This window comes from Kryptolebias marmoratus, linkage group LG21 (genome assembly GCF_001649575.2).
Source record: "Kryptolebias marmoratus isolate JLee-2015 linkage group LG21, ASM164957v2, whole genome shotgun sequence".
Lineage (NCBI taxonomy): Eukaryota > Metazoa > Chordata > Actinopteri > Cyprinodontiformes > Rivulidae > Kryptolebias > Kryptolebias marmoratus.
Window position 1 is genome coordinate 20,546,873 of NC_051450.1, and position 14,715 is coordinate 20,561,587.

General features: G+C 36.9%; 1 protein-coding gene across 1 annotated transcript in view; it reads left to right on the plus strand.

Annotated features, from left to right (window-relative positions):
* Window positions 1-10,261, plus strand: part of ofcc1 (orofacial cleft 1 candidate 1) — an 86,524-nt gene extending 76,263 nt beyond the window's left edge. Inside the window, exons 21-23 of the mRNA XM_037973332.1 lie at window positions 2,749-2,943; window positions 8,674-8,812; window positions 8,950-10,261. Of these exons, the coding sequence (XP_037829260.1) occupies window positions 2,749-2,943; window positions 8,674-8,812; window positions 8,950-9,023 (408 nt within the window). The 3' untranslated portion in view covers window positions 9,024-10,261. The remainder of the gene's footprint in view (window positions 1-2,748; window positions 2,944-8,673; window positions 8,813-8,949) is intronic.
* The last annotated feature ends 4,454 nt before the right edge of the window (window positions 10,262-14,715 follow it).

The following is a 14,715-nucleotide window of genomic DNA, read 5'->3' on the forward strand; positions in this document are numbered from 1 at the left end:
GACCTTAGTTATGCATTTCTGCTGCCACACTCATGCAGTCAGAAAGTAAGATAAAACTTTACACTTCTAAGATCATGTTATATTGAAAGATATGCTTATTGTACAAACTAACGCAAAAATACTTATTTTATTTAGTAGGACTTACCCAGTTTTAACTGTAAAGAAGAAATTGCTGATAAAAAGATGTTCAATTACCATTAATTTGTGAAGGCAGTAAGGGTGCAGTCGGATTTCACTGACTTCATTTGTATTTCGATTTTGGTTTTGTTGAATAGATTCTACTGTACTGTATTTTCTCAATCTAACTTTTTTGACAATAGCAAGGATCACTATTGAAAATAGTACAATTGCACTGTTCATTTGGCCTAATACATAATGCCAGCTGGAAAAGGGCGTAATAGTGTTTACTATGACTGTATATATAGAAAGAGGTCAGAGTATTTCACACTCAGTTGGGTTTCCTCCTACAGAAAAAAAGAAGGGAGGAAATCAACGTACACATGCTATCCAGACAGACTGATTGCTGCCTTGCAGAGGTGCTGATTACTTAAAAAACTCAGGTAATCAGTTAACCCCAGTGTGGGCCGAGGCCCAGCCAGAGGCAAAGCACAGCTGAGGCGATTTCACTAATGAGAGTCTAAATTAGCGTTGAAGAGATGCATCCCAGCATCCCTTTCTAACCCTACCCACACATACACACACTTGCTTTCCTGACTCCCTGACACTTTAACAATGAGGGCCTTTCTACTTACAGGGCTGTCTGCTTTGCACTTTATGCTATGTCTCTAATTACAAGTGTGGTAATGGCTCCACTGTTTTCTCAGTGAAGTGCCTAGAGTTGTGTTTGGCTAACCGTTTAAAAGTGTAGGGGTGACACCTATACACCTCTCCTTCAGCTTGACCCTGCCACTCATAGCCCGCTCAATGAGTTTGCCTTTTTTTCTTTTTCAGTATTTTTAGACGAATCCTAATTACATGGCCAATTAGGGGGTCACCTTGAAAAACTTCCTTCTCTTTATGACTCTGATAGAATGTGTGTGTGTGAGTTTGTGTAGTGTTCACTGGTGTGAGTCAGCTGCTCTGTTAAAATTGAAATCATGGCCTTTACTGTAAGTATAAGCATGGGGATATCCAACACCATTAGGTTCTGCAGTACTGTCCTAAAGAAATGTTTAAACGATTGAAAATATAGGCTTTGTGTGAATTTAGATTTTTAAGTCGGGTCAAATAAGTACATACGTCTGTAATATCGCCTGCTGACGAAAAGCCAAACATTTTCGCCTGTGTCTTTTGTGTGTTATGTGCATTTGTTTGTCTGTTACCAAACTATCCCTTGAACCACTGGACTTTAACGAAATTCTCAGAAAGTAAGCATCACCTAGACCAATGATTCCCAAAGTTGGGGTCCGAACCCCAGTGTGGGTCACTCAACACCAAGTAGGGGTCCTTAGATAATCTCCAGATGTCAACTTACAATAAAAACCTTAGTTTTTATGTCATGTTTGCACCATAATCACCATAAAACTTGAAGTACAAGTCCATACATTGATTAAAACAATAGTTTTATGGATGTTTAGACTGTTTGTGTTGTCATTATGTCCTTATTTCATAGAGTCATTAGGATTTTTGGATGTTTAAACAGCCAATAGATGGGGTCACACACCTTTGTCACTGTTATTTTATGAGTCAGAAGCTGAAAAGTTTGGGAACCACTGACCTAGACTACATTAATTAACTTTTGAAACTTACTTTGAAACAACTTAATTTTAAATGGCTGCCACAGCTAAATGTACTTAGCAAACACAAACGTGGCTGTAACTCAGTCAGTTTTACACATATTGAAATGAAACTCATTTCCAACACATACTCTGACTGCTAACATATCATCTTAGATCTTCGTTTAAAACGTTGTTATTACATGTTAGAATCAACCCTATCTGTTAGCAAATGAACCACTGAACAGATTTCAAAGAAATTCTTATTGGATGCGCATTTCCAGCTGATTAACTTTTGAATTAAAACCATTTCAAGATGGCCACCACAGCTAATTGACATTTGCCAACACAAAAATGGGTATGATTAAGTCTGATTCACACACTTTGAGCAGTAATAAATCTCATGAGGTTTGGTCAAGTTTTGATCAAAACAGTTATATATATATTTTTTTTTACATAAATTAATTTTAGCCTAAAACCCTGGCATGAAAAGCAATGGATGATATGAAATCTTTTAAGGAATGTGAGGCCTTTAATTTTCCCTCTTTTTTGTTAATATGATATATAAGATTAGACACGGTTAGACGTTCCAGCCTTCACCAGTAAACCCTCTCAGGGAGGGAAAGAGCTTCCATGATCTTCACACATGGATGACTTCGAGTTAGATGACCTATATAACATGTTACACGCCCCACTAGTTGCCATGTCTCACCCTGATACAGAAGAGCAGCACATTACAGGTGTGTCAGCCTCCAACACATGCACACAGACACGCAGAGAGGGAGTCATAAACAAGGCATCCATCTGGATTATACAGCTCATATGATCCCAAACACAACCTGCCTCTTTACCTGCTACAGTTCAGGTCTCATAGGACTCATACTTTACTCCAGTGGAGCTCATATAATGACTGCAGTTTCATAAAAGCTTTCCCCCTCTTTTTAAGTTTTCTTTCTTCTAAAGCATGGCTAAACTAATCTGTGATTAAAACTAATTGGATGATATTTCTCCTGTTATATGTCTGATTGAGTAGGTGGCTGTTTATGACTACATGTGGACATCAGAGGAGTCCCCATCAGACTCTGAAGCCCCTGGTGATGAGCCCCACAGTGAGGGCGCACCTCCACCTGAGGGTGAAACCCACGTCATAATCTACACCCTGTACCTGAGCGGGCTGAAGCAAAAATACAGGCACTTCCTCCGACAGCCTGATGGGGCTATCATTGAGGTGAGATATCAGTATAAAAAGGAAAAAAAAAGTTAAGTTTTTATTGATTCTGCGATTTAATTGTGTTTGTGCTGAGTCAGCATTCACACTCTTAGTTTCCTGTTTATAATTCCTGGAACAATTCAGCATACTTTCAGCTATTTTACCAATTCATATTTCAAAATGTTCAGCTCATTCAGGACATCAGAAACTATGAATTTAGATTATTTAAAATGTCATACTTTTTGAAATATTTAACTTCATTTACATTTTTTCTCATTGAAATAAATGGCAAACTCTTCAAATCCTTGAAAACCTTTTTGTTGTTCAGCTAATTTCAGATTTTAGCTTTGTTTATTTTAACTTTTAATTACTGTTAATTCAAACATTTAACTACTGTCTTCTTGTTAAAATTTTAGCTCCTGTTTTACTGGTCTTAGCTTTTTAACTACTCTTTAGCTAATTTAGCTTTTAGCATTTGTTCTGACTGCTTTAACTTTAACAAGTCAGTTTTAGCTTCTCCAACAAATTTCACCAAAGTCAGCTGTCATTATTCACAAAAGGGCAATTTCCTTAGCTGTTTTTTCCAACACATTCTCATAGTAAAAATCCTACTTTGTTGTTATTTTTGTAAGATTTCTTTAACTCATGACACTGTTTGATTGTGATTATTTTTTTCTGTGTTGAGAGTAAGAAGCTCAGGTGTTTCTCTTTGCTTGGGACTGCATTTGTCACAAATTAAAACAATAATTTTACTAAATAAAACCAACAGTGCTGTACAAACGTATCCTAAAATTTGACTCATATCAATTGGTTGCTTGGGAAGCAATGGAGGCTCTCATCATGGATTCTGTGCACTGTGTACATCTGGGTCAAGTGAAGGTAGACTTCATCTATCCTGCCTATCTGTGTGCAGTGAAGAAAAGATGGATAAATCATAAAAGTACTTCCAATTCACATTAATGAACATGGATTTACCTTGTAAATGTCACATATTTAGCCACAAAGGCTAATTTTCATCTGCAGTCCCAGGCAGAATGATGGAAAACACACAAAAAAAGGATTAATAAATTGATCTTTATTGATGCTGAAAATAGGAAAACAAAATCAAAAGGAATGAGAGGAAAAGGAGTGGTTTGGAAGTCCTTAAAGGGTTTCCACCTTTAGTTTTCCTTCTCTGGCAGAAATGAATGCAGTAACTACTTTGCCTTTTTGCTTTCAGTGATATGAAAGGTTCTGCAGTCTGTCAGGTGAATAACCGTGAGGAAATTTTATTTCCCCTTTGGGCAAAACTATATTTAAAACTCATTTTTCTTTGCAAACAGGAAATGAATGCTTTTTCCATACTAATAAGCTCATGACTCAGTTTAACATTTATGTGTAAAATCATCAGCTCATAATGTTGCCGAGCAAAGTCCAGGACAGCATTTTGGTAAAAACTGAATCATGAGTTTTGATAACAACTAAAAGAGGACTGAGTGTGTGTTTATTTTTCTGTAACCTCACCTTGCCACCCAATCTAAATATTGATTGTGATCCATGTGCAGAAGAGGGAGGTCAGACTTTCTGCCAGATCGCGGACTAATTAAAACTAGTTCTTTGTGACAACTGCTGCAGCAGCAAGAACGTATTCTGTCCTCAATCATTCTGTCACACCCCAAGCAACCTGGATCATCTTGCCAAAATTAATAATTTGAAGTTTGAATGTCAAAGAAGTGAGGAGGGAGGATGTTTAATGCACTAACAATTAGCTCTGAGGCTCTCTCGTAATGGTTCTCCATCATAATGTGACTGATGATGAGCTTATGTGAGTAAACGCTGCGCTGGTGTCACATCATCTGTGTGTGTGTGTGTAGCCTAGACTCCTGTAAAACAGATGAGGCATCGAGGGGTGTGTGTGTTTGTTGTGGAGCATCAGAAACATGCACACAAATCTGTATTTTTCAGTAAGAGAAAGTAATAGTAAATACATTTAAGAAACACCATAACTGTAAACACACGTGTAGATGTAATTTTTATTTTTTTCAAGTTTTGTTCTCTGAGATTTTTCCTTACATTTTGTTTTGAAAATTCCATTTTTAAACTATGAAGGAAATTTCAGAGAAAGCCACCCGCAGTGAAAGAAAGATGTCACCGTCCTTGGAAAATCCTCACACACACACACACTTCATAAACTTTCTCTTGCATCTCTGTTCTCACACTCTGCGTCTCTTGGGTGTCGGTTCCCTGCGACTTCACAAAGACTTTTGGTAGTGAGAGATGCCGATGGCGTCCTCCTTCACCCGCTGGTAGCGAGGAGCGAAAACACCGACGTGCAGCTCTGCCGACAGAGCACAATGTCGATCCCCTTCGCCTTGCAGCTCAGACCCTCACTTTACATTTTCAGAAGTAATCCTCCCCTGAATATATAGTACTGGTTTTATGTATAGATCTAGGAATCACCAAAGGCCATCACTTGCACTTGGAAGAGCACTTGAGCTGTTTTTATTAGCGTTTCATATAGTTCTGGTGGTAATATACACACCGAGACAGGGTAGTGAATACAAACTGGTCTCAAGATGTGAAATGAAAGCTCCCAGGAGGAAAAAAAAGCAACAAAAGAATTACCTGAACAATAATAATCTAATACAAAACCAGAATGAAAAAGAGGACAGCTTCATGAAATGATGCAATAAACACAAGAGATCATCCATTCATATATTTTTCCCCCTGCTTGTTTGTGTTCAGGGCTGAGGGAGCTGGTGCCTGTCTCTATCGGTCACTGTGTGAGAGGCTTCACGGGTTTCACTAACCCTCCCCACCTGCAGAGAGCAGGGCCACAAAATGTGTCCAGGTCTAAAGACAACATTGGTGATAAACAATAATTACAATAAAATAAATGGTCCAATTCTGCCTGGCTTCATTTCAAAAATGTGCTCCATAAATGTAGGGGTGGCTGCCCAGGGAGGTACATAGCAACTGCAACTGAAAATTTGATATAATTTGCTTAAAGTATCTACAGTGTATAATTTCTTAACTTTTATTTGTCTTGACATCTTTTCTCAGTTAGTTAAAAGACTGAACTTGCTACCCAAGAAGCCTGCTTCAATTTATAAAGAAAACGTTAAAGAATGGTTCATTTCTTTGACAGAACTGTGGTTTTGCACCTTGAATACCTTCACCCCCCACCACCACCTTTAGACTAACATGACCATACCCAAGCAGCTTTACATAATAAGCACATTGACACCCAATAGTTGTCTAAATAAACACATTAAAAAGGAAGTTTTACAAGTGCTGCATTCTATGGAAACTATATGTGAGCCATTGTATTGCAGGAACACAACTTTTGGGTGTGTCCCATTTGATGTGAGAGTGAGAAACAGAGCAATAATCACAAGATATTACGTATTTGTATAATCACTTTCTTGCAGAATCGTCTAAATTAGGGGTTTTCACCTCAGTGTGGGTCACAAAACGACATGTGGGGGTCCTTAGATAATCTCCAGATATCAACTTTCATTTAAAATAATGATTGATTGTGAGATATATTCACAAAAATTGCTGCAGAATAAACAAATGATAGTCTTAAATTCATAAAATATATTAGTGTGGAGATTAAGACTGTTTATATATCATTATGCTTTTGTTTAATTGGGTTATTAGCAGTTTTGTATATTTAAACCAGTAGCAGTTGGGGTCACAACCTTTGTCACAATCATTTGGTGGGTCAGAAGCTAAAAAAGTTTGGGAACCACTGATAAAAGTTGTTTCTCTTATCAGACACTAAAAATCGGATAAAATAGAGCTGTGAACTTGTAGTAAAATCTACAATCATAATGAAGTCTTTATTGACTTGCATATTGGATTTTGTTAAAAAAAAAGTTAATATTAATGATCCATCATGTGTTTTCATTCAGACTGTTGCCCAAGGCAGGCGAGTGTACCATGTTGAAAGAATCTTCTCGCTGAATCACAACAATACAAAAAGTTAAAGCTTCTTTCCCATCAGTGTGTTCCAATAAAAGCCATTAAAGGTAAAGTGAGGTGTAGCTTTTCAAACACTCATTACCTATAAACAGATGTTCCACAGCTGCCTGCTCACAAAATGCACTGCTGACAACAACTGTTAGGGCCAAAATTATGCAGGGAAATGCGTCTATATACGCCAGGACCTTCAGAAAAGGACTCATAACCACTCTGTCTGTAGCAACAAGATGGCTGATGAAGAAATTAATGCAGGCAAAGTCATTATCTTCCCTCCTAAAACCACAGTGGGTTTATGTCCCCCTGTGCCGCTTTTTCTCCGAGGCTAGCATTTAAGTGTCGTTGGACTTATAAAAAGATAGGACAAGCCAACTGTGCTCCTTTTGTCTCCGCTCCTCCATATGGGTGACAGCAGCATATGCAAGAACTGGCTCAGCTTCTGTAAAACTTCCATTAAAGATGCACAACTAAGGCTCTGCCAGCTTGAATATTACCTCTCTCTGCAAATTATTTATGGCTCGGAAAAAACGCTGATGATGAGCATCTCCAGCGACTTGTATAAATAAAAGCACTTTTCTTTGCAATTTCACACTTGCTGTTTTTTTGTTTTGTTTTTTTTTCTTCCACCTCTCCTTCTTTGGGGATGCACTTCACAGCAGAAACAAAAGGTGTGCAGTTTATTTAACAGTGAGGTTTTACCAGCTTGACTTGTAATTATCTTAGCTGCAGCAGGGGTGAATGTGTTGCCGTATAATTAGCAGGGGTTATCGCCTTTCTAGGTTGCAGATTTTCAAAGCTGCAGCCAGAAAAGAAAAAAAAAATGCTAATGATGAATTTGCAGCAGTGACGACTTGAAAAAGTAGCAATACCATCATCTTTATCAATTTTTTCATTAGGAAATATTGTTTTCACGACTCCACCTGATGTCTTTGTCTAAATGATGACAAATCTTCACCGGACCAAAACTGACCTAATTTAACCTGCTGAAAATATGAGGACCTTAATCTTTCAAGAAAAAAGAAAAACCTTGCAGCAACATTAATTGACAAACCGCATCAATTTCCCCTCCTACCCCTCTTTTTTGTAATTACTCTGCCGTGTGTTTGATTGCCACCGAGGACCTATGCTTCATTTGCCGTGAGGTCATCAGCAGCCGTCAGAAATATGAATTTGATTTGTACAGGAAGTGAGCGTGCCCCGTCTCGCTCCTGCATGTGGTGTGTGTGGCACTGAGAGTCCCAGAGAAGGCGAGCGATGAGTAGATGTCCTTGGCTACCTGCTGTATGTTACATGAGGAGATTAATACCTCCCTGGCAGCCATATCTGCTTAGCAAGAGACCACCATGCATTATTATCAGGCACTTAATTTAAATTTTAGATAAAGAAGTACAAAGTGGAAAATTTTCTTCTTTTTATTTCCTTTTTTGCTACCTTTTCATTTCCATATTAAAGCTATAGAGAACCATTAGACTATTAATCTGACATGTTTTGAATAGGGCAGTAAATATCAATGGTGATTATGAACATTTTTTGTGATTAAACAAAAGGATTTTATTGTTTCTGTATTATGTTCTCATGGTAACAGTGTATTACCATTCTTGAGTTTTTGTGTACAGTAGACGGCAAACCTTTGGAAACCTTTGTCATAATTTTACCTATGACCCCAGGGCATCCTCTTTTTGTTGTTTAATTTCTGAACCAGTGAGCAAGCTTTATGCACATGCTCTACATCTTCTTTCCATCTTTGTTTTTTTGATTTGATCATGTGCCGGACTTTTTCCGAAGGTGACCGGCGAAACAGAGGAAGTGAACAATGGGATCAAGGAGATGCCCCGCCCGGGTCAGAGCTCGGCCAATCAGAGAGAGGACAGGGAGGATGAGAGTACTTCACTCCAGCTACGGAAACGGAAGAAACGATTTGGCCGTAAGTCTAATTTTGATTTTTAATTCTGTGTTTCTTTGTTTTTCTCAGAGAGATATAAGTTAAAGAGGACACAACGGCTCAGTCAAACTTAAGTCACACATCATACTTTTATTCATCAGATGTTTTCTTTCTTTCAGGGACCCACCGCGTTGAGCCTCTTGTAGGAAGTGGGTGTGGCTCTAGTTTTGTACTGCAAGACCTGAATCAATAATAGCATTAATTGTCTGAAAATCAAAATTTTTACCATGTATATATATTCAGTATTCTTATTTTTAGGTGTTGATAACCTGTATTAATGTAGTATATTATATATTTACATAAAGAAATATCTGCAAGCTTGACTGATCAGACAGTAAAGAATTTTAGTTGTGCTGTATGTTATAATGTTCTATGCCAGAAAACATAAATAGTGCTTGTGAACTGACAAGACATTTGTGACGTAATAAACTCAATAAACACTTTTGTAACTCCCTATTGAATGTAGGTTGTCAGATGTCCCACACCGCCTGAGCACAATGAAATATGGAGAATCTTAAAGTCACTAATCAGAAGACGAGTGATAAAATATCAATTTTGGGCTCACATTAAACAGGATAATTTTCAGGCCAGCTTGATTTGTATTGAATATGTGTCTTCTGGCCTGTGCTTAGTGTAATGAACTGGCTCACAAATCAGGCTGTAATGGCCGCCTACTTACACATATTGCTTAATTAAAGGTTGTGAGCTTATTAGCATGTGTCTCTGGCACAGGGTGCGGGAAGATGGGGAGCAGAAATGATGTCGTTCAGAGCTTGGCTTTAAAGGTTTTATAGATGGCTAACCTATCATACTAAAGCCATTGCCCCTCTAAAATCTGATCTTAATAACCTGTCATTTTCATTGATGATGATTTCCCTTTATGAGCAGCCATTACAGATCAAGTTCTGGCCCTTGCTGAACGGCCATAGCGGCCATTCATGCCCATCATAATTGAAACACACCTTACTTTGGCCTTGAAGTTGCTCCTTTCCACCATGTTTAAACCATCACAGTCACGGCCATGGAGTGGGCTAAATGTAACGGAAATAGATGCACACACACACCTGATATACAATTAGGACCTTCTAGCTTTAAAGTCCAAATAAAATGAGACAAATTATGTCCATTTAATGACCTGGCTGAATTTAGTTACCCTTTAACATTAGCAGGACATGTCAAAGGGAAAGTTCAGATTTTCTAAATTGTAGATAAGCAACATCTTACCTGTGTTAGATGGATCATTGAGCAACCTAAATTTGGAGAAACGGCTTTAATTCTGACTGGACTGATCAACTAAAGACTAATCCAAGCAGGTCACAGAATAATGTAGATTTCTCTCAATTAAATAAAAATATTGTGTCTCATGTAAACAGTAAATTATAAACTTTTACATAGTCATAAATTTTTCATTACACAGGCCCTAAATTTAAACGTGTGCCTTCCAAATAAAAATAATTTTATTTACCAGTAAAGTAAGAAATGCTGCTTTTAGGAAAGAAAATAAACTTGTGTTTTCCCCAAATGTATCACTGAATCCATCTTGTCTTATTTGAAACTTACTATATATTTTATTTAATGTAAAGGCAACTTGATCTAAAAGGACTTTTCTACGCTAAATAAGAACTTTGACTATTTCTAAAACTATAATATTCAATGATTTTTTCCCTCCTGCTTTTACTCTTATTTGATGTTGTAGAATATTTTTTTCTTTCTTTATAATCATGAAAACAAAAGCCTGTGAGATACGTTCAAACTAAGAGAAAAGCAGACACAGAAGAGGGCAAAGGTATTTCACTGGTTCAAATATTTGATTGTTAATGACAAACACCATTTCACCGCAATTTAAATTTCAAATTGATCCCTGAGAGGAATTATTTCTAAGGGAGAAAACATGCCGCTAGGTCTGCGCTCCACACATTTGCTGATTTAAGTTAAAAGAAAACCTTTTTGCAGAGCTATCATAAGGGAGCTGCAACTTTTTGAAGTAGGTGCCTGCATCTGCTCGGAGCCAGCCCAACCTGGGGATGTTGCAAAAGGAGGAGAGAAAAGAGGGGAAAATAAAATATAAAAAGAAAAAATAACACTTTGTCTAATTCTATATTTATGTAGCCCTCAGCTTGAGGTGTTCACATGAAACAGTTTGCATCCAGAAGTGCTGCGGTGATCGTTATGCTGCTTATTGAGATCGGCAACTCTGCAGGCGCTGTTGGCGGCTGCAGCTCAGACTGATTCAGTTGAATTAAAGTTGCTCAACTAAATGAAAGGGATTCAAATTGCTACTTTTTGTCCTGATTTACATTGTCCTTATTATTCTTTTTAAACCTTTTGTATTTGTTTTTTTAAAGGACTACCACTAAGGCAAAAAAAAAAGTGTTTTTGATTCGAGTCTGTTTTCTTTGTATTTACACACCCTCATTTATTGCATTTTTTTAGTTTGAAGTCAAAATTAAACTCTGTAGTGTGAGTTGAGAAGTTCAGTTATGAGCACTGATCAAATGGTGGTTCAGGACCAAAAGTAATAATTTCACATACAAAGTGTTTATTTATTTTTTTCATTTAATCTTCATTTAACCTTCTTTTTCTAAAAGACCTGAGGGATCAGGAGGGCTTATAGAGTAAAAGCAGGTCTGATAAATACTGTAGGTGAGAATAGGACCATAAACAGGCTTAAAAACAAAAAAAAAACTTACAATCAATTCTAAAACACACAGGAATCCAGTACAAAGACTTGACGTGAGCTCTCTTTCTGCTCTTCGTCAACATCATTGCAGTATTAGCACTAACTGAGACATATACTCAGAGTTATAAAGTTCTATACTCAAATATATACTCGTCTGGGAAGACCTAAAGCAAAGCAGTACAGTAATTAAAGGCAGGGACTAAAGTATCTGCATCGGACTGAGAGAGGAAAGGTGGCTGCCACATTTTTATGGTGTGAAACTTAAATTAGTCTAAAAATAAGACCAAGGTTTATATCTTGTTTTGAATGATTTATTGCCACAGCTCTGATTTTTTCTTCTCTTTTGTCCTGATTGAGCTGGAGAAAATTTACTGCAATCCATGACTTAATCTAAAATACAGATAAAAATGTTATCTGTACTTACAAATCTATCTCTGAGGCATGGGTAAACCATTTTAAGTCAACATTTATACTAAAAGAAACACTTCCAAATGTTGCCATTTTTACTGGGCAGCAATTTACTTAATGTAACTATAACAATGATCTACTCTTTTTACCAGGATATAAACTTATTTTCTTGCTGTAGAACCAGCAACACCAGTATTCACAGTATCAAAATACTATTCAAAACAGATATAAACTCCAGCCCTTTCAGATTTTCCTGCCAAACCTGTATTTGTCTCCACTGACCCCAAACGTGATTTCCTGGTGCTTAAGCTGCAGAAAACACACACAACCGGGGTGTGTGACGACATCAACAATGTGCCATATTTCTGTGGCATCTGGAAAGATCATGTGCCGCATATTTATTTATTTTTCCTCTTCCAGAGCAATGTCAGGGAGGCAGATGTCCTGCTCACAGGAAAAAAAATAAATTCCAGTGAAAAAAAACATTAAAAAAAGGAGGAGGAGGAGAAGAGGCGAAGGGAAAAATATATGAATATGCAAATCTTGTCACAGTGTGGAACCTTGTAATGAGTGGGAAATGTTGTCGCCATCTTTCATTATGCAGAGGTCATTGCTTAATGCCAGGCAGCTGGGCCCAGCTTCGTCTCTTTGAGACTCCACACACACACACACACACACACACCACCTCACCCACAAACTCTCCTGCTAATGCACAACAACTTGAACCAAATATTCAGGAGCACTCTGAATGTACTTTGCAAATGAAAACTGGCTAATTCTTTCTGCTGTTTCACGTTTTTTTTTTTTTTTTAACTAGTTTAATGTTGCTCACATTAGCTTTCAAAACTACTGAATAAATAAAATGTCTAAAAAGTACACATTGGGTTTTTGTTTTATGTCCATGCTGGTCTTAAAAATTGTGTATCTTTCACAAAATGTTTGTTTTATTGTCACTTCAAGACCTTTTTGCACACTTTAATGCGAACAGAATTATATTTATATTGTCCTTTTACCAAAGACTGGAGGCAATCATTTTTTTGCCTATGTGAGCATGAGTTCGTTTGTTTGCAGCGTTACCAAAATATCTCATGAATCCGTGGTAGATTTAAATGAAAGTCTAAAAAAGACATAACTTTTGCAGTCACCCAAATTAAAGATGGTCACGATAGCTAATTAACATTAGCCAACATAAAAATGGTTATAAATCATTTAATTGTACAGATATCGGGCTAAAATTTGGTGTGGTAGCAGCAGAGAGTTATTCTGAACACAAACTCTCAACACTAACACATCACATGAGAAATTGCAATATTGCATCACATACATATTATGGTATTTTTGAAATTTGACCAAAATGGCTATAACTCATGTCAGTATGTCATTTCTCAAAGCAAAGTGATTTTAGTTTAAAGTTCTGGTATAAAACATGGTGGGAAATATTCATTCCATCAATGAATTAAATTAGTCAAAATTTTTCTAACCACCCAAAATTTGAAAATCTAAAGTTACAGAGCAACCTGAGCTCAAATCCAACAGATTTTTGGAAAACATGCACAGACATATGAACAAATCTGTTTGCCCCATTAGATGTGCCAAAAGCAATTATGCTCCACTTGTCTAAAACTTTTATTTTTTGCAAATCCATTAAGAAAATACAAACGTGACATGCAAATCTAGTTGTTTAATTGAATCTAACTCTTCTAAGTAAAAACTTGATCAAGCCTTTGAGTGTTTCAGATTGCTCAAACAGTTTCCTGTTTCCTCCTGCAACAGCTTTCTTTAAACTTCTGCTGGCATCTGCCTGACATTGAACTATTGTTGTGATCATTAGGTAAACCCATCTTCCTCACTCTCATGCAGCCTTCAAATAATCCTGGGTCTGAAAGCTAAAAATGTAATGAACTTCACGGTTCATTGTGTCTGACATTGCTTAATTAATGGGTGCATTTAAAGTACATAGGGCCTCTGTAATTGATTTATATGCATGATTTGCACATACAGCTGTTGTTTCCTGTAGGAGACTCATCACTCAAAAAGCGGCTGGGCTGATGATAGACTGAGTAGGTGATATCAGGTTTTCTGTTGGCCTATCCAGCCTCAGGAGACCTGTTCACTTGTTAGCATGTGTTGCTTTAAGATGATAAAGAACTACTTTACATTCTGCTTAAGATCCTCAGTAGTCTGAATTAAATTTTAAGTAAGAAAAAGAAAATAACCAACAAAATCCAAAAAACCTGTTCATGGATTTGTGAGCTGTAGGTAAATATCCCATTAAACATTTTATGTTTCTCTCTAAATTGTGTGATATACTTTCACATATTTTTTTTTTCTTTTGCACAAAATAGCAATTCTTAGTGCTACAAGTCATACAGAACAGGGGTCTGCACTGTGAGGCTCTGGGGCCACGCATTGGTCCCTCTACAGTGACTCTTTGTAGCTTTTAACAAAATTAAGACTGAGATAAATAATGATAATATTCCTAATCACAACGGAAAAGGCTAGTTTTAGCATTTTTCTTGTCAGACTGATGCAAAAGTTAAACACTTTAAAATCTGATCTGCTTCAATAATTAATTATAGAAAACAATTAGTTCTAAAATCCAGTCATTGCCTTTAATAATTAGCTTTCACGTTTTGTTGTTAATATTTCTACAAGAAAAACTTGATTTTGAGGGGAATTATGATCCTAGAGAACAATAAGATATGACTTACAAAGTACAGACATAAATGAAAATGGTTAGTTAAAGATTCACTTTTGATGATGCTAAATGTGGGTAAGGTGGTTTTAGTCAAACAGG